The sequence below is a fragment of the Mobula hypostoma genome, chromosome 25 (genome assembly GCF_963921235.1).
Source record: "Mobula hypostoma chromosome 25, sMobHyp1.1, whole genome shotgun sequence".
NCBI classification, from domain to species: domain Eukaryota; kingdom Metazoa; phylum Chordata; class Chondrichthyes; order Myliobatiformes; family Myliobatidae; genus Mobula; species Mobula hypostoma.
Window position 1 is genome coordinate 360,523 of NC_086121.1, and position 21,193 is coordinate 381,715.

The following is a 21,193-nucleotide window of genomic DNA, read 5'->3' on the forward strand; positions in this document are numbered from 1 at the left end:
AAGGAACTCAGCAGGTCAGGAAGCATCAATGGAGGGGAATAAACTGTTGATGTTTTGGTCTGAGATCCTTCTTCAGGACTAGAAAGGAAGGAAAAGGATGCCAGAATCAGATTTTGTTGGATTCTGTCCTGAAGAAGGGTCTTGGACTGACACGTCAACTGTTTAGCCATTTTCATAGATATTGTCTGATCTGCTGAGTTCCTCCAGCAATTTGTGTCTATGGCTTTGGATTTCCAGCATCTGCAGACTTTATTTTGTTCAAAAAACTAGTGAGGTGGTGTACATGGGTTCATTGTCCATGTAGAAATCTGACGGTGGTGGGGAGGAAACTGTTCCTAAAATGTGTCATCTTCAGTTTCTTGTACCTACTTGATGGTAGCAATGAAAGGAGACCAAGTCCTGGGTGATGGGGGTACTTAATGATGGAGGCTACCTTTTTGAGGCATCACCTTTTGAAGATGTCCTCGTTACTGGGTTACATTACAGAACTTTATAGAATATAAGGGACGTAGATAGGGTAGATAGGAGAATAGGTTGATGTTGTGTACTTGGATTTTCAGAAAGCCTTTGACAAGGTGCCACACGTGAGGCTGCTTAACAAACCACAAGCCCATGGTATTTCAGGAAAGATTCTAACATTGATAAAGCAGTGGCTGATTGGCAGGAGACAAGAGTAGGAATAAACAGAGCCTTTTCTGGTTGACTGCCAGTGTCTAGTGTTGTTCCACAGGGGTCTATGTTGGGACTGATTCTGTTTACGTTATATATCAATGATTTGGATGATGGAATTGATGGACTTGTTGCAAAGTTCGCAGACCATATGAAGATAGGCAGAGGGGTAGGTGGTTTTCAGGAAATAGGCTTCAGAAGGACTTAGACATATTAGGAAAATGGGCAAAGAGGTGACAGATGAAATATAGACAAGAGAAAATCTGCAGATACTAGAAATCCAAGCAACACACACAAAATGCTGGAGGAACTCAGCAGGACAGGCAGCATCTATGGAAAAGAGTACAGTTGACGCTTCAGGCCAAAACCCTTGGCAGATGAAATATAGTGTCGGGAAGTGTATAGTCATGCACTTTGGTAGAAGAAATGAAAGGGTTGACTATTTTCTAAATGGAAAGAAAATACGAAAAAAACTGACGTTTAAAGGGACTTAGGAGTCATTGTGCAGGGATCTCTAAGGGTTAATTTGCAGGTTGAGTCTGTGGTGAGGTGGGCAAATGCAATGTTAGCATTCATTTCAAGAGGACTAAAATGTGGAAGTTTGGTTGATTGCTGAGCTTGGCAAAATGTTTGCAGACATTTCAGCTCCGATCAAGAAGCCATCATTATTCTGCAGTTGGTTTGTTGTCTCCTCAAAATGTTGGCTTATATACACCTCTGGGGCCCAAATGGATAATGATTCAATGTTGTGACCTGATTTTTTGTTTCAAAACACTATGAACAGTTTAGCAGTACAAGATTCTGAATGGCTGGTTTCAAGGGAGGCCTGCTGGAAGTGTTTGCTTTGTTATCCAGGTCCGGAGATTACTGCCAATTCGTTGATTGTTATCATTGTTCCTCTTTTCTCCTAAGTGTTCATATACTGGATCTGAGTCTGTCGATGGATCCTTCTGTAGGGAACTGTGCTTTGAGAAATTCTCATTCTTTTCTTGATCCTGCTCGAGTCAAGATTCTGGATGTCATCCAGTTAAAATTGTGCCCTTCAACTGGAAGCAAGGATGTAATGTTGAGACTTTATAAAGCACTGGTGAGCTCTCACTTAGAGTATTGTGAGCAGTTTTGGGCCCCTTATCTTAGAATAAATATGCTGAAACTGGAGAGGGTTCAAAGGAGGTTCCAAAAAATGATTCCAGGATTGAATAGCTTATCAAATGAAGAGTGTTTGATGACACTGGGCCTGTATTCACTCAAATTCAGAAGAATGAAGGTTGAGCTCAATGGAACCTATCGAATGGTGAAAGGCCTTGATAGAGTGGATGTGGAGAGGATGTTTCCTATGATGAGAGAGTGTAAGACCAGAGAACACAGCCTCAGAATAGAGGGATGTCCTTTTTGAATGGAGATTTTCTTCAGCCAGAGTGGTGAATCTGTGGAACTCTCTGTTACAGGCAGCCGTGGAGGCCAAGTCTTTATGTATATTTAAGCCAGAGGTTCATAGATTCTTAATTGGTCAGAGCGTGAAGGGATAGGGTGAGATGTAGGAGACTGGAGCTGAAAGAGAAATTGGATCAGCGACGATGAAATAGCGGAGCAAACTGGATAGGCCTAACAGCCTAATCCTGCTCCTATATCTTATGGTCTTTACCTTTCGTTTTGACAGGCACACAGGAGCACTGTACTTTCAAAGTTTAGTTTTTGAACACCTCCCACTTACCAAGTACACCTGTTCTAGAAAACAGCCTGTCCCAATCCACACTTGCCAGATCATTTCTGATACCATCAAAATTGGCCTTCTCTAATTCCTCAACCCATGAACCAGACCTATCTTTTTGCATATTTACTTTAAAACTAGATGGCGTTGTGGTCACTCGATGCAAAGTGTTCCCCTGCACAAACTTCTGTTACCTGTCCTCACATTGCCAAGAAGCAGATCAAGTACCACACATTCTCTTGTTGGGACTTCTACCAACTGCTGAAGGAAACTTTCCTGAACAGATTTGAAGAACTCCTCTTTTTACAGTATGAGATTCCCAGTCAATAGGTGGAAACTTAAATTAATCTACTATAACAACCTTATGTTTCTTGCAACTGTCTGTGATCTCTTTACAAATTTGTTCCTCAAAATCCCTAGGACTGTTGAGTGGTCTGTAATATAGCCCCAGTAATATGGTCATGTGTGTCGTGTGGCCAAGTGGTTAGGGCACTGGGCTCACGATCTGAAGGTGCAAGGCACTTAACCACACACTGCTCCAGCCCACGCAGCTGAAAATGGGTACCGGCAAATGCTGGGGGTTAACCTCGCGATAGACTGGCGTCCTATCCGGGGGGGGGGTGGGGGGGGGGGAGTCTCGTACTGTCAGTCGCTTCACGCCACAGAAACCAGCATAAGCACTGGCCTGTTGGGCCACAAGGCTTGGGACAGACTTTAACTCTAAATATGGTCATACCATTCTTATTCCTCAGTTCACCCATAACACCTCACTAGTCAAGTTCTCAAGTCTGTTTTATCAGAGCACTGCCATGACATTTACTCTGTCAAGTAATGCCACTCCTCCTCCCTTAATCCCTCCTGCTCTGTCACGTCTTTTCAATATTTTTATTAGTTTCTACATAGAAGAATACAGAGTGCAAGAAAGTATATATAAAAGGTCAAAAAAAGAGCTTTAAAAACAATAGACAATAGGTGCAGAAGTAGACCATTCGGCCCTTTGAGCCTGCACCGCCATTCTGAGATCATGGCTGATCATCTACTATCAATACCCGGTTCCTGCCTTGTCCCTATAACCCTTGATTCCCCTATCCTTAAGATACCTATCTAGCTCCTTCTTGAAAGCATCTAGAGAATTGACCTCCACTGTCTCCTGAGGCAGCGTGTTCCACACCTCCACAACTCTCTGGGAGAAGAAGTTCCTCCTCAACTCTATCCTAAATGACCTACCCCTTATTCTTAAACCATGCCCTCTGGTACTGGACTCTCCCAGCATCTGGAACATATTTCCTGCCTCTATCTTGTCCAATCCCTTAATAATCTTATATGTCTCAATCAGATCCCCCCTCAATCTCCTTAATTCCAGCGTGTATAAGCCCAGTCTCTCTAACCTCTCTTAGACAGTCCGGACAGTCCGGACATCCCAGGAATTAACCTAGTGAACCTACGCTGCACCTCCTCCACAGCCAGGATGTCCTTCCTTAACCCTGGAGACCAAAACTGTATACAATACTCCAGGTGTGGTCTCACCAGGGCTCTGTACAAATGCAAAATTCACTTTGTACTTTGTACTCAATTCCCCTTGTAATAAAGGCCAACATTCCATTAGCCTTCTTCACTGCCTGCTGCACTTGCTCATTCACCTTCAGAGACTGATGAACAAGTACTCCTAGATCTCTTTGTATTTCTCCCTTACCTAACTCCACACCATTCAGATAATAATCTGCCTTCCTGTTCTTGCTCCCAAAGTGAATAACCTCACACTTATTCACATTAAACGCCATCTGCCAAGTTTCTGCCCACTCACCCAGCCTATCCAAGTCACCTTGAATTCTCCTAACATTCTCATCACATGTCACACTGCCACCCAGCTTAGTATCATCAGCAAACTTGCTGATGTTATTCACAATGCCTTCCTCTAAATCATTGACGTAAATCGTAAACAGCTGTGGTCCCAATAGCGAGACCTGTGGCACCCCACCAGTCACCACCTACCATTCCGAGAAACACCCATTCACTGCTACCCTTTGCTTTCTATCTGCCAACCAATTTTCTATCCATGTCAATATCCTCCCCCCAATGCCATGAGCTCTGATTTTACCCACCAATTTCCTATGTGGTACCTTATCAAATGCCTTCTGAAGGTCAAGGTACACCACATCCACTGGATATCCCGCGTCTATCTTCCTGGTTACATCCTCGAAAAACTCCAATAGATTAGTCAAGCATGATTTGCCCTTGGTAAATCCACGCTGGCTCGGCCCAATCTTATCACTGCTATCAAGATATGCCGCTATTTCATCTTTAATAATGGACTCTAGCATCTTCCCCACTACTGATATTAGGCTAACAGGGCGATACTTCTCTGTTTTCTCCCTCCCTCCTTTCTTAAAAAGTGGGATAACATTAGCCATTCGCCAATCCTCAGGAACATTGGAAAATGATCACCAATGCATCCACAATTTCCAGAGCCACCTCCTTTAGTACCCTAGGATGCAGACCATCTGGACCTGGGGATTTTTTAGCCTTCAGTCCCATCAGTCTACTCATCACCGTTTCCTTCCTAATGTCAATCTGTTCCAGTTCCTCTGTTACCCTATGTCCTTGGCCCATCCATACATCTGGGAGATTGCTTGTGTCTTCCCTAGTGAAGACAGATCCAAAGTACTTATTAAATTCGTCAAACAAACGGAAATTCTGCAGATGCTGGAAATTCAAGCAACACACATCAAAGTTGCTGGTGAACACAGCAGGCCAGGCAGCATCTATAGGAAGAGGCGCAGTTGACGTTTCAGGCCGAGACCCTTCTCGGCCTGAAACGTCGACTGCGCCTCTTCCTATAGATGCTGCCTGGCCTGCTGCGTTCACCAGCAACTTTGATGTGTGTTGCGTTTATTAAATTCGTCTGCCATTTCTCTGTTTCCCATAACAATTTCTCCCAATTCATTCTTCAAGGGCCCAGCATTGTTCTTAACCATCTTCCTTCTCTTCACATACCTAAAAAAACTACCAATTACATTATATGTATTCATAATAACAATCTCATTACCCCATATTCATGTAAGTTAGTCAGTAGTTATATTGAAATATACTAATTTATTACAAAAAAAGAGTCTAACCCCTACCAAGACCGAAGCTGTTTATTAAGGAGAAAAAAGGTAAAATACCTTCTCGTATAATAAAAAATTAATAATAGCCAACATCTGAATTTAAACAATGAATTGAGGGTTTTGAAAGTTTTGAAAATAATTCAGAAAGGGTCCCTACAATGTTTGAAAGTCTTGACGAGATTCAGAAATTGAACAACGAATCTTCTCTAAATCTAAGCATGACACAACGTTGCATAACCATTGAGCATGAGTAGGAGGAAAAACATCTTTCCATTTAAACAAAAGTGCCCTCCTAGCTATAAGAGAGCTAAAGGCCAAAATATGTAAATCAGATGTCTTCAGCTTGATATCTTGTCCTGCAACAATACTGAATAGGGTCGTCAGAGGATGAGGCTTAAAATTGACTTTGAAAAGTAAAGAAAAGGTTTGAAAAACTTCCTTCCAATATTTTTCAAGACATGGACAAGTCCAAAACATATGAACTAATGAAGCTTCTCCATTATTACATCTGTCACAGTAGGGAGATATATCCGAATAAAAACGAGGTAGCTTATCTTTAGTCATATGGACCTTAAATTGTATGAGGGAATGGCGAGAACATTGCGATGAAGTATTAACCAGTTTAAAAATTTCATTCCACGTTTCCTCAGATAATGATGTCTGTAAATATTGTTCCAAGAGATTCTTAATTTTGTCTAAAGGAACATTCCTCATCTCCAGTAACATACCATAAATATTAGATATTGAACCATTATGAAAAGGTGTCAAATTAAAAATTACGTCTAGTAAGTTCTTGTCTGAGCTTATAGGAAATGTGCATTATTGAGATCTTAGAAAGTCTCTGATTTGTAGATATCTAAAAAAGTGAGTTTTGGGTAAGCTATATTTAGCTGACAATTGCTCAAGTGAGAAAAGATTTCCTCCAACAAACAGATCCCAAAAACATTTAATACCCACCCTGTCCCATTCTTTAAAAACTAAATCAGTCACTGAGCTGCCAGTTCTGGCCCTTTGCGTCCAAGTCTCACTAGTGGCTACAATATCATAATTCCAGGTGTTGATCCATGCCCTGACTCATCTTCCTTTCCTACAATAGTCCTTGCATTAAAATATAGGCAGCTCAGGACACTAGATGCATCATGCTCAATCTTTTGATTCCTGACTTTGTCGGAGGTCTTAGCAGCATCTGTTTCTACAACCTCTCCACTAACTGCTAACTGTTCTGGCACTCTGGTTCCCATCCCCCTGCAACTCTAGTTTAAACCCCACTGTTGCAGCATTAACAAACCTCCCACTAGAATATTAGTCCCCCTCCAGTTCAGGTGCAAACTGTCCTTTCTGCAGAGGTCCCACCTTCCTTGGAAGAGAACCCAATTATCCAAAAATCTTATGCCCTCCCTCCTACACCAACTCCTTAGCCATCAAAGGTTGGGAGTGTTGTGGATAGTATGGAGGGCTGTCAGAGGTTACAGCAGGACATTGATAGGATGCAAAGCTGGGCTGAGAAGTGGCAGATGGAGTTCAACCCAGATAAATGTGAGGTGGTTCATTTTGGTAGGTCAAATATGATAGCAGAATATAGTATTAATGGTAAGACTCTTGGCAGTGTGGAGGATCAGAGGGATCTTGGGGTCCAAGTCCATAGGACACTCAAAGCTGCTGTGCAGGTTGACTCTGTGGCTAAGAAAGCATACAGTACACTGGCCTTCATCAATCATGGGACTGAGTTTAGGAGACAAGAGGTAATGCTGCAGCCATATAGGACCCTGATCAGACCCCACTTTGAGTACTGTGCTCAATTCTGGTCGCATTATTATAGGAAGGATGTGGAAATGATAGAAACGGTGCAGAGGAGATTTACAAGGATGTTGCCTGGATCGGGGAGCATGCGTTACGAGAATAGGTTGAGTGAACTCGGCCTTTTTTCCTTAGAGAGACAGAGGATGAGAAGTGACCTGATAGAGGTGTACAAGATGATGAGAGGCATTGATCGTGTGGGTAGTCAGAGGCTTTTTCCCAGGGCTGGAATGGCTAGCACGAGAAGGCACAGTTTTAAGGAGCTTGGAAGCAGGTACAGAGGAGATGTCAGGGGTAGATTTTTTACGCAGAGAGTGGTGAGTGCGTGGAATGGGCTGGCGGCGATGGTGGTGGAGATGGATACGATGGGGTCTTTTAAGAGACTTCTGGACAGGTACATGGAGCTCAGAAAAATAGAGGTCTATGGGTAACCCTAGGTAATTTCTCAGGTAAGGACATGTTCAGCACAGCTTTGTGGGCCGAAGGGCCTGTATTGTGCTGTAGGTTTTCTATGTTTCTATGTTTCTGTCTATTAAACTGTATAACATTCCTAGTTCTGGCCTCACTCCCACATGGCATGGGTACAGTCCTGAGATTACAATGCTGGAGGTCCTGCCCTTTAACTTAGCATCTAACTCCTTGAACTTCCTATGCAGAACCTCAGCACTCCTCCTTCCTATGTCATTTGTACCAACATGACACCCTCTGGTCATTCCCCCCGCCCCCACTTAAGAATGCTGAGGACTCGGTCCTGGCACCTGGGAGGCAACATACCATCCAGGAATCTTGTACTCACCCACAGAACCTCCCGTTCCCCTAACTAACGAATCTCCTATCACCATAGCGTGCCTCTTCTCCCCACTTCCCTTCTCAGTCACAGAACCAGACTCAGTGATAGAGACGCATTCTCTGTGACTTTCCTCTGTTAGGTTAACCCCCAGCCCCCAACAATATCCAATGTGGTAATAATGTTGTTGAGGGGGGTGGCCACAGGGAGGTACTCTGCACTGGCTCCTTAAATCCTTTCCCCTTCCTGACTGTCACCCAGTTTCCTGTGTCCTGTACCTTGGGTTAACTACCTCTCTATATGTCCTGTCTATCAACCCTTCAGCCTCCTGAATCATCCGGACTTCATCCAGTTCCAGCTCCAACTTCTTAACGCTGATTGTTAGAAGCTGCAGTTGGATGCACTTCTTGCAGTTGTAGTCATCAGGGATACTGTCTTCCCACATCCCTCAAGAAGGACCTCCAGCTATCCTGCCTAGCATCTCTACTGTTCAAGCTGAGCAGATGTAAAGAAGGGAAGGGAAAAAATCTTAAGCTTGAGCTTTTCTTCTCTTTGCCCTCTCTGACTGAAGCATCTGCTCCCGAAGCCTTGAAGTGCTAAAGCTTCAAGATCACCACTCTGACTCTGTTGACTCAGATGACAGGTGCTGCGGCAGTGGCCACTGCACTTGCCCCTGCTTTCCTTTAATTTGCTCTTACTAATCAATGCCAATCGCTGGTTTGGTCGCTAGTATAAGCTCAATTACCCTTTTTCTACTCGGGCAGTGGATCTGAGTGAAATCTCCTCCTTTCGAACATTTGATGTCCAGTTTGGTCATTGGTCAAAGCTCTATTACCATGTACTGCCTTTGATTATTTACCTCCGTAGCTCTTATGAATTCCCATTAAGCTAATCATTTCTCATTTGTACTTTTTGTCTCTTCTATTTTAATTTTCATCTCCCTCTGATTCTTTTGTAACCAGCCTGGTTCTTGGCACAGTTTTCTCTTTATGGGCTAAATCAGGAAGTGTTTGCATTCAAAAAGTCAGTTTGTTGCCTTACCAACTGGCCAACCTGCCAAACTCAGCAAGTGCTAGAAATAAAAATTCTGTCTGTCTGTAAGCAGCTGAACCACAAAGCACCCAAGGGCAGTCCTCCACCAAAGGTCAGAAGAGTCCATCTGCTTCCACAAAATGTCAGCCTCTGGGATTTAGGAATAAGTGCTGAACCTAATAACCATCCTATAAAAATAGATGGAGCAGTATGTCACTCAAACTAATTATCTAATTATACATTATTACACCTACAGCCTCTTGACATTGAAATATTTAGTAAAAAGTTGGAGATGATATTAACTTCCGTAGTCAGGAGAAAATGGAGTGTAAGAAAGTGGGTCATCGGCTTTAGGTCATGCTTGGTTTCTGTTTGACGGTCAGCAATTTTAAATTCCTCAGTGTTATTATTTCAGAGGATCAGCACGTAAATACAATTACAAAGAAAGCATGGCAGCACCTCTACTTCCTTAGAAGTTTGCTAAGATTCGGCATGAAATCTAAAGCTTTGACAAACTTCTGTAGATGAGTGATGGAGAGTATATTGACTGGTTGCATCATAGCCTGGTATGGAATCATCAATATCCTTGACAGAAAATCCTACAAAAAGTACTGTCCAGTCCATCCTAGATAAAACCTTCCCCAACATTGAGCACATCTACATGGAGTGCTGTCGTAAGAAGGCAGAACCCATCATTAAGGACCCCCACCACCCAGGCATTCTCTCTTTTCAGGTACAGGAACCACATTACCAGGTTCAGGAACCGTTATTATCCCTCATCCATGAGGCCCTTGAACCAGTGGGGATAAATTAACTCATTTTCTCTTGCCCATCACTGAACTGTTTCCATAATCTATGGGCCCACCTTCAAGGACTGTTCATCTCATGTTCTCGACATTTATTTTTTTATTTCTTTGTTTGTTTATTTATTATTGTTTCTTTCTTTTTCTTTTGTATTTGCACAGTTTGTTCTCGTTTGCATATTGGCTGTTTGTCCGTCCTGTTGGGTGTGGTCTTTCATTGATTCTATTACGTTTATTGGACTTACTGTTCATGTCCACAAGAAAATGAATCACAGGATTGTATATGGTGACATATATGACTCTGATAATACATTTATTTTGAACTTTGAATTTTGGGGAAAATTGGGCAAAACTTAAACCAGATTCTCTTTTTTGCTGTCATATGTTATTGCTGCCAGCATTTTCAGTGTATTTAAAAGTAAAAATGTATAGAGTAAGGAGTAATTGCAATATATACAACTACAGCTAAAATTATAAAGGGAAGAATTTCTGCAGATGCTGGAAAAACAGAACAGCAGATATACGAAATGCTGGAGGAACTCAGCAGATCAGAATCAGAATCAGATTCAGGTTTATTATCACGGGCATGTGACGTGAGATTTGTTAACTTAGCAGCAGCAGTTCAATTCAATACACAATACAAAGAAATAAAGGGATAATGTAACTGTTGAAAGATTTGTGAACTAAATAAGGTTCTAAGTTATATGTTGGCTTCAAGCCTTAAAAGTTGTCTGGCATGGTTCTCCAGTGGTTGTTAGGACTGTTAATATTCTTGGGAATAGGTGGCTGAAATTGTAATGCTGATATTTATTATGTTCTCTCTATAGGAAACACATAAAATATGTTAAAGATCAAGAACTAGAAGACAAGAAAGCAGTGGAGAAGGCAAAGCAGTACAATCAGAAGGCAATGCAGTTTCTGAAGGAATCCATGGCTAGGTAAAACTGCAAGACAGGACTAGATCAAACAGAGAATTAGTAATATTTATAAGAATTCTACTTGTAGTGATTTTATAACATAATAAGACATAGGAACAGTATTGGGCCATTTGGCCCATCAACTCAGCTCTGCCATTCCATCATAACTGACTTATTATCCGCCTGTCGGATGATCGCGTTTGTTACTTTAATGGCCAGGAGATCCATTTTATTGAACTGGAAGGAGACCAATCCTCCTACTACATTTCAATGGTTTTCCCAAACTATATTATGATTAAATTTAGAAAAAATCAGAAGTGACATTTTTGATCCTTTGGTTAAATTTGAAGAGACTTGGAAACCATTTATTCAACATTTTCATATGATGTAATTGGATCTTTCCAAATCCTTCTTATTAACTTAAAATATATGAATGGAGGAGCGGAGTTGATGACATTACTGAACGTGTTTGATTTAAGATAATGGTCTAGCCTTGTTTTGTTCCGTTTGCTTTCTTTTTTGGGTTTAGTATTTAGTTTTGGGGGGGGGGGTTTCTTTGTATTTTTTTTTCTTTTTATTTCTTTTTTCTCTATGATTAATTATACTAAGAGTTTGGAAGTCTATTATACTTGTATTATTTGAAATCTTTTTTGTACATGCTTATCAACAATAAGATTATTCCAATCTCTCTGCATCAATATTGTTATTCTGTTTATAATTTTGGAAAATTAATAAAAAGATTTAAAAAGAGAGAAAGACTGATTATGCCTCTCAACCCATCCTCCTTGCCTTCTCCCGATAACCTTTGATGCCCTGACGAATCAAGAAGCTTTCAACCTCCAATTTAAATATACCTAAAGATTTGGCTTCCACAACCATCTGTGGCAATGAAGTCCACAGATTCACCATCTTCTGGCTAAAGAAATTGCTCCTCATCTCTGTTGTAAATGGACGTCCCTCTATTTTGAGGCTGTGCTGTCTGGTCCTAGACCCTCTCACTATAGGGAACTTCCTCTCCATGTCCACTATACCTAAGTCTTTCAATGAGATCTCCCCCCGCCACTTTGCTTTTTATAATACTTCCAATGGTAGCTGGTAAACTTGGAAGATTTTTCCAATTGAATTAAACCAGTTATTCCTGATTATATTTTAATACTCATCTCCCATGTCACAAGTTTATCATTTTTTATCTCATTCAGACTCATCATGTTCTACTCTTAGTGCCCTGAATCTTCCATCTGAGCTGGAAAATTACAGAGAGCTTGCAAACTTCTCCTGCATTCAGCAACAAGTTTATCTCTCTGCATATCTAAATTAATCCCTCCCTTTTCAACTGCGTGAATAAATATAAACATGTTCACATAGATGGTATGATATCTGTTGTAATATGATCAAAGTCACCAAAGAGATACTAAAGCTATTTGATATAGAAGTGTTTTATTCAACAAAATGAGACATTCTTGGAGGAAGTGGCCTGTTTGACCCAATAATACATGACATTTTATATGCTAAAGATCAAAGGTAGCAGCAGGACAATTTTATAGTTACAATCTATCTACAGTGCTTCCTTTGAATTACATACAATGTTCACAGCTCCTTCTTTGCATCCACACTCCAAACACCAAAAATGAACGTTAATCAGCATCGTCTGCTTTTCAATTAACAGGTGTGCACAGCTCCAGAAACCTATTGTCCAAGGCTGCATTTTAAACTTAATCTACAATCCACATTCAGGTCTAAATATTGGTTGCTGAAGTTAATATGTGCTATTTACCCTAAATCCAGAATACACCCTTTAACAATATCGTGTGCTTAAAAAAAAACAAGGCTGGGTTATAACATAACCCCCTTTATGGAACCCATCAAAACTGCACAGGATCCAGAAATTTAACAAGCTTCTAGAGTTTCATAATAGTGTTACTGTTGATTTAATATTGGCCATTTTAATGATAATTACTCCTGCTAAGAATGATGCAGAGAAGAAATTAATGCTATATAAATAAATAAATATAAAATGAAAAACTATAATTAATGCTGTATACTCTTAGTGGCCACTTTATTAGGTACACTTGTACACTTGCTCATTAATGCAAATATCTAAGCAGCCAATCATGTGACAGAAACTTAATGCATAAAAGCATGCAGACTTGGTCAAGAGGTTCAGTTTTGTTCAGACCAAATATCAGAATTGGAAGAAATGTTATCTAAATGGCTTTGACCATGGAATAATTGTTGGTGCCAGATGGGGTGGTTTGAGTATTTTAGAAACTGCTGGCTTCCTGGGTTTTTTATGTGCAACAGTCTCTCAAGTTTACAGAGAATGGTGTGGAAAACAAACCAACATCCAGTGAGTGGCAGTTCTGTGGGTGAAACACTTTGTTAATGAGAGAGGTCAGGGGTTAATGGCCAGACTGGTTCAATCTGACAGGAATGTGACAGTAACTCAAATAACTATGCGTTACAATAGTGGTGTGCAGAAGGACATCTCTGAATGCATGACACATCGAATCTTGAAGTGGATGGGCTACTGCAGCAGAAGATCACAAACATACACTCAGTGGCTACTTTATTAGGTACAGGAGGTACATAATAAAGAGACCACTGAGTGTGAATAGAAATAGTTATAAAAATAATCTATTAAAATTAGAACTTACTTTATTTAGAGTTCGTAAAGAACAAGCTGAAAAAGAACTACAGATAAGGGAAGATCTGGAGAAGAGAATGCAAAGTGTACTGTCACTGAAGAAGAACATCGAGTTAAGCCAAGTAAGTGATGCTTTGATATCCAACTTTATAAAGAGATCCAAATTGCAACATTTTTATTAATTGACAGAAGTTTAATCACAGGGCAATCAAAATCCATAATATAGTTTACTATCATAACATTTTACTTCCTTATTGATTAAACAACTTTCCAGGTGTATTTTGTATGCATATCTCCCTAAGTGATGAGCTCCAACTTCAAAATGAAATTCTGGTATTTCCCACAGTGAATACAGATAGTCCCTGGAGTACACAAGAGTTCCATTCCTGAGAACTATCCTGATTCTTCCTGATAGCAGCAACAAGAAGAGAGCATGACCTGGGTGCATGTTCCTGGGAGCCAGCAATATTGATGGAACTCCAATATGGTGTATGATAATGTAGGGTCACCTACAGGTGGTAGTGCTTACAAGTAGATGTTGGACTTGGCATTCTTGGTGGCCGAGATTGTAAGTTTGAAAGATCAGAATCAGAATTAATATCACTAGCATTTGTTATGAAATTTATTGTTCTGTGGCAGCAGTACATTGCAATGCATATTAAAAAAACTATAACTTACAATAAGATATATATATGTACATACACTATATAAAGCCATGCAAAAAGAAAAAAAAATAGTGAGAAACAGGAGTTTATTGTCTATTCAGAACTCTGATGGCAAAGGGGCAGAAGCTGTTCCTAAAACATAGAGTGTGTGTCTTCAGACTCTTGTCTTGCCTCCTTGATGAGAAGACGCTGCTGGAAAAAGTAGCTGCTGCCCTCAATGGCTGAGTTTGCAGCTTTCGAAGATGCTTTTGAAAAGGTCTGGGGGTTGAACCACCACAGCATTTTGCCGTGCAGACATGGCAAAGTGTCCTGCATTGGTGGAGGAAGGGAAGGAAGGTTTAGGGTAATTTTCTATGTTTCTATGTTTCTAATTTGAGGTGTCAGTCAGTGGGCTGCCTGTCCTGAGAGGTACTGGGAATTATTAACACTTCTCTCAGCCAAGCAGTGAAGGATATTCTCCCATGCTCTTGATTCATGCCTTTTAGATGGAAGGAAGGCAGGAAATGCATGACTCCCTGCAGCGTAGCCAGCCTCTGACCTGTTCCTGTGGCTGGTCAGTGGTGAACCTCAGGATATTGACATAGAATATAGAACAGTACAGCACAGTATAGGTCCTTTGGCCCACAATATTGTGCCGACCTCTTAATTTACTCAATCTGATTTTTAACTTCCACATGGCCCTCTATTCTTCTCTCATTCATGTGCCTTTCTTAATTGTCCTTAATGGATCTGCCTCTACCCTCACCCATCCCTGGAAGCGCATTCTACAAATCCACCACTCTCTGACATCTCCCCTACACTTGCCTCCATTCACCTTAAAATTATGCCCTCTTATATTAGCCATTCCATCCTAGGTAAAAGTCTCTCTGGCTGTCTACTCTATCCAACCCTCTTATAATCTTATGCACCTCTCTCATCCACATTCACTCCAAAGAGAAAACCCTATTGTATACCCCAAGATATGCTCTCTAATGTAGGCAGTATCCTCGTAAATCTCATCTACACCCTCTCTAAAGCTTTCTATAATGAGGCAACCAGAAATGAACACAATACTCCGACTGTGATCTAACCAGAGCTTTATAGGCCTGCAGCACTACCTCATGGTTCTTGAACTCAATCCCCTGGCTAATGAAGGGAAACACACCGTACTCGTTCTTAACCATCCTACCAACTTGCACAGCCACTATGAGGGATCAATGACTGTGGACCCCAAGATTCCCCTGTTCCTTCTATTGATGGTGAATCAACAGGTTCAAAGCTCATGGATCACAGCTCTTGAACTCAGATTCTCACCTAATGAGGACCAACACACCATATACCTTCTTAAACACTCTATCATCTTGTGCAGCATTTTTGAGGGATCAATGGCTAGTGGATCCTAAGGTCCTTCTGTTCCTCCTTTTGATAGTAGATCAGCAAGTTCAGGGAGCAACACCTCATATTTCATCTGGGTAGCCTCCAGCCTGAACAACCATTTCCCTAACTTCTGATAATTTTTCCCCCTTCTGCTTCCCTCTTTGTCCATTCCCCATTCTGGCTCCCCCTCTTCTCTTCCCCTCACCTGCCTGTCACCGCCATCTGGTGTCCCTCCTCCTTCTCTTTCTCCCATAGTCAATTCTCTCCTATCATATCTCTTCTTCAGCCCTTTACCTTTTCCACCTTTCATCTCCCAACTTCTAAGTTCATCCTTCCCCCCACCCAACCACCCACCTTCTCCCTCACTTGCCTTCACCTATCATCTACGAGCTTGTACACTTTTGACTCCCTCACCTTCTTATTCTGTCATCTTCCTTCTTTCTTTCCTGATGAAGGGTCTTGGCCCAAAACATTGACTGTTTATTCTCCTCCACTGATGCTGCCTGACCTGCTGAATTCCCTTGTTTTAACTGTGACGAGAATACACATAAAAATTAAGATGTTTGCTGGCCTGGGCTAGCATCAGTGGCATCAGCAGTTGGTCTGCCACCTGCCCTCAGGGGAAGGAGAGATAAGAAACAATGGAGCAGCGTCTGGAGATGTGTAATGAAGGGACGTGGGAGAGAGAGCTGTCGGGAGCGGCTTCCCCTTTGAACCCTGAACTGTTTGAAGTGGTGGACAGGCGATGCCCCAGCAGGGGGATAAAAAGGGACAGGTTCGCTAAGGCTGGACACACACGACACCCGAGGTAACGAGACCCTGGAAGCGGTACGCCTCTCACGAGTCGGTGAGAAGTACCAGACAACGCCCGGGGTGGAAAGGTACGATCAGCGGGAACCCGGTGTGTGTCCGCCCTTGCCTGGGCGCCGGGTTCACTGCAGAGGATCGACCGCATCTGGAGGAGGGGTCACAGTCGGTGACCTCAGGTGACATCACCAAGGACCCGCCCAAAAGCTGCTTGTGAGCAATCTCGCCGGTCTGTGAGTGAAGCCGTTCTGAATGATCAGTTGTTCCTGTTCTATCTTTCTCTTCCCCCACGTTGTCCATCGCCATGGCAACGATTACTGCGAATTGAACTACTAAACTGGACTGAACTTTGGGTCACTTTGAAATTTGGTCATTTACCCCTAGACAACGATAGAGCTTGATTGATGCTGTTATCTTAATTCTGTGCACATGTGTGTTTATCATCGCTGAACTGTTGCATTTATTATCCTTTCGATTACTGTGTTGCTTGTTTCTTTAATAAAACTTTCTTAGTTCTAGTACTCCAGACTCCAACTGAGTGATCCATTTCTGCTGGTTTGGCAACCCAGTTACGGGGTACGTAACATAAGTGGGGTTCTCGTCCGGGATTTTGAACGCTAAATTTGGGACGGAGTAAATTGATTGGGTTAAAATTCCCGAAAGAGAGAAAAGACAAACAGCAGAAATGGAGGTTGAGGAATTTATAAAGGCGCCGACCTTGGAGGCATTAGAGGATGCCAGGAAATCGGAATTGATAGCTGTGGCAAAACGGTTGAATCTTGCTAAGGTGAAGTCGACAATGAGGAGAGAGGAGATACACAGAGCTATTGTAGAGCACTATGTATCTAAAGGTGTGTTTCCCCAAGGTGAGCTGGGGGTGGTGTCTATTGAAAAACCTGCTGGAGACGCGGTACAGGTACAGCTTGAAAAACTGAGACTCGAGCACGAGTTCCGGGTACGGCAGTTAGAACACGAAGAGAAGCAGTTAGAAAGGCAAGAGAGAGAGTTAGAAAGGCGGGAGAAAGAGAAAGAGGTAGAAAGGCAAGAGAGAGAAAGACAGTTGGAGAGAGAACAGAGAGAGAGGGACAGACAGTTGGAGAGAGAACAGAGAGAGAGGGACAGACAGTTGGAAAGAGAGGAGAAACAGAGGGAAAGGGAATTTGAGCTGGAGAAGTTAAAGATAAGGGCCGAGCAGGGGCTCGTGCCGAACCAAGATGGAGGGTTCCGGGCGACCCAGGAGGTTAGGCTGGTTTCCCCATTTGACGATACCGACGTGGATCGGTACTTTTTCCACTTCGAAAAAGTGGCTATAAGTCAGGACTGGCCGAGGGATAAGTGGGTTGTTTTACTTCAGAGTGTACTGAAAGGGAAGGCCCAAGAAGCTTACTCAGCTTTGTCCGCGGAAGATGCCCAGAGGTATGAGGTGGTGAAAGAGGCCATCCTCAGGATTTATGAGTTGGTCCTGGAGGCATACCGGCAGAGGTTCCGGAATGCGAGGAAGCAGTGGGACCGCACGTATTTGGAGTTTGCTCGTGAGATGCAAACATATTGTGAGTGTTGGTGCGCCTCGAAGGGGGTAGAGGGGGATTATGACAGACTGCTGCAGCTGATCCTGATTGAGCAGTTTAAAGGTTGTGTCCCTGAGGGTATGAGACCCTACCTCGATGAGAAAGAGGCAGCCACGTTAGCCGCAACTGCTAAGTTAGCGGATGAGTATGCGTTGACGCATAAAATGAAGTTTGCCCCGAGTAAAGGCTACCAGAAGGGTAGTCAGGACGGCGGGGAGAGTCCGCCGGAAAAGTCAGAAAGTAAGCCGGGGACTAGTGAGAAGGATAAGGTAGACCGGGAGCAGTCTGGTAGGAAGTCTCCTGGGGTCGTCTGTTATAATTGTGGGAAAGCCGGACACTTTGCGTCCAGGTGCTTTGCCCCAAGGAAGGAGACGGGGAAAGGAAAAGTGGAAATTTGGAATGGCTGTATCGAGCTGTTAAGCGAACCGCTAGGGAAGGACAGGTCTGAAAAAGTCCAGGAAGGGCGCGAGAGGTTTATCTCGGCCGGATTGGTGTCAGTGAAGGAGAGGTTAAAACCAGTTCCAGTGCGGATCTGGAGAGACACGGGAGCGTGTCAGTCACTAATACTGAAGAGTGTATTAGAGTTTAGCTTAGAGACCCAGACTGGGGAGGTCAAGGTCAAAGGTGTTGGGGAAGGGACAGAGTCAGTCCCTTTGCACCAGATACACTTACAGAGCAACCTGGTCTCCGGACTAGTCACGATCGGGGTGAGGTCCGAATTACCGATGAAAGACGTAGAAGTCTTGCTCGGTAATGACATCGCCGGAGGAATCGTGTTCCCAGTCGTGAGATTGACAGGTCAGCCTGCCAGCATTGAGGCCCCGCCCATGGACTCACAGGTTCATCACGGGACCGCGGTAGTGAATTTAGCTGAAACATTTCTGCCAACCTTATATGAGACAGGATGTAGTGAGATAAGAGGTAGTGAGGGAGCTGGGACGGACGTAGCAGTAGCCAGGAAAGAATTTGTGCAGACGCAGGAGCGAGACGAGGAGCTGATGGTTGTGGCAGAGACCGCTCTCTCTGACACAGCTTTGACAAGGGAACTAGTAGGCTATTGTGCTGAGGAGGAAGTGCTAAGGAGAAAAGGGAAATCAAGTACAGTACCCGCAGATGAGGAGTGGGGGGTGATGCAAAAGAGTTATGGGGATGAGGTTTTTAACATGGCCCACGAGGTACCCCCCGGTGGACATTTTGCGGTGCTGGAGGAAACAGTTGGTGGAATCATGAAAGAGATTTACCGGCTGCCCAGGGGGAAGAATGTTATTGATCATGACCGACGCGAACTGAGACGGTCACCGGCTGATGATATGCTAACAAACCTAGTCGGTGTTAGCGTGGAAATCAATGAAGCTAGGGGCCCCCTGATAAGAGGAAAAAACCATTTTGAAAAGATTAGGATGGGATCGGTCAGATGGGAGAAGGCTATTGTCTTGGCCAGGTCTACTGATAAGGCCTCTCCCTTAATCCCCGAACAAAGCGAATCTTCAGAAGAAGTAATTAAACGACTCGCACCTGTGTGTTTGATTGTCCCGAGGAAATGCAAAGAACTGGGACGTTGGGTTATGTCTGTTACAATAGGGCAGCCTAGTAAAGAACACTCATATATATTGAGTAATTCAGTGACTGATGAACACAGAGGTGTGTATTGGCAATTTAGTACGGCTGTCTGAAGCCAGCCTGATAATGTACCTTGAAAAAAATGAATTCGGCCACACGAGGGTCACTTACCTGGGAATTGAGGTGACACAGGGGCAGCTGGCAGCGATGCAAGCTACAGTGCAGGCTATCGCTGACCTCCCAACCCCGACAGACAAGAGGGCCCTCAGAAGGCTCTTGGAGATGGTGGGGTACTGCAGGAAGTTTTGCAATAACTCTGCGGTCCATACCCGTCCCCCTCCTACTAAGCCCTTGCGAGAGAAAACTGAGTCGGAATGGGACGACCCTTGTTATTGTGGTCCGGGAAAAAGCCAAATGAGAGGTTACATTGATCGAAATTCATCAGTGTTTTTGGCCACTATGAAGTTTGCTGAGTTGGAGCCTGGTCTAAGGGATTATTAATAACACGTGTAAAAGGAACAGAAAATGTGATGACTGTGTCAAGGTGTTGACAGCTTCAAACTCGCTGTGTTAGATAAATAGCTGTAAAGATGTATATTTGTGTATGTATCAAATAATGTATTCATGTTTGTAATTTTTACCTCCCGGTAAAAATCCTTAAAGGGGGGAAGTGTGACGAGAATACACATAAAAATTAAGATGTTTGCTGGCCTGGGCTAGCATCAGTGGCATCAGCAGTTGGTCTGCCACCTGCCCTCAGGGGAAGGAGAGATAAGAAACAATGGAGCATCGTCTGGAGATGTGTAATGAAGGGACGTGGGAGAGAGAGCTGTCGGGAGCGGCTTCCCCTTTGAACCCTGAACTGTTTGAAGTGGTGGACAGGCGATGCCCCAGCAGGGGGATAAAAAGGGACAGGTTCGCTAAGGCTGGACACACACGACACCCGAGGTAACGAGACCCTGGAAGCGGTACGCCTCTCACGAGTCGGTGAGAAGTATCAGACAACGCCCGGGGTGGAAAGGTACGATCAGCGGGAACCCGGTGTGTGTCCGCCCTTGCCTGGGTGCCGGGTACACTGCAGAGGATCGACCGCATCTGGAGGAGGGGTCACAGTCGGTGACCTCAGGTGACATCACCAAGGACCCGCCCAAAAGCTGCTTGTGAGCAATCTTGCCGGTCTGTGAGTGAAGCCGTTCTGAATGATCAGTTGTTCCTGTTCTATCTTTCTCTTCCCCCGCGTTGTCCATCGCCATGGCAACGATTACTGCGAATTGAACTACTAAACTGGACTGAACTTTGGGTCACTTTGAAATTTGGTCATTTACCCCTAGACAACGATAGAGCTTGATTGATGCTGTTATCTTAATTCTGTGCACATGTGTGTTTATCATCGCTGAACTGTTGCATTTATTATCCTTTCGATTACTGTGTTGCTTGTTTCTTTAATAAAACTTTCTTAGTTCTAGTACTCCAGACTCCAACTGAGTGATCCATTTCTGCTGGTTTGGCAACCCAGTTACGGGGTACATAACATAACACAGAGTGGTGATTGCATGGAATACCCTGCCAGGAGTGGTGGTAGAGGCAGATGCATTAGAGACATTCAAGAATCTTATAGTTAAGCACAAGAATTATAGAACACTAGAGGGCTATGTGGAAAGGAAGAGGTAAATTGATCTTAGAGTTGGTTGTATACAGTAAGACCATATCTTATAGTCTTATGGTAAGGTCAGCACAACATTGTGGTCTGAAGGGCCTGTACTGTACTAG

General features: G+C 43.2%; 1 protein-coding gene across 1 annotated transcript in view; it reads left to right on the top strand.

Moving 5' to 3' along the window:
• cfap74 (cilia and flagella associated protein 74) overlaps positions 1–21,193 on the top strand; it is a 355,344-nt gene that overhangs the window by 136,034 nt on the left and 198,117 nt on the right. Inside the window, exons 9-10 of the mRNA XM_063032843.1 lie at positions 10,734–10,844; positions 13,487–13,589. Coding sequence (XP_062888913.1) covers positions 10,734–10,844; positions 13,487–13,589 — 214 coding nt within the window. The remainder of the gene's footprint in view (positions 1–10,733; positions 10,845–13,486; positions 13,590–21,193) is intronic.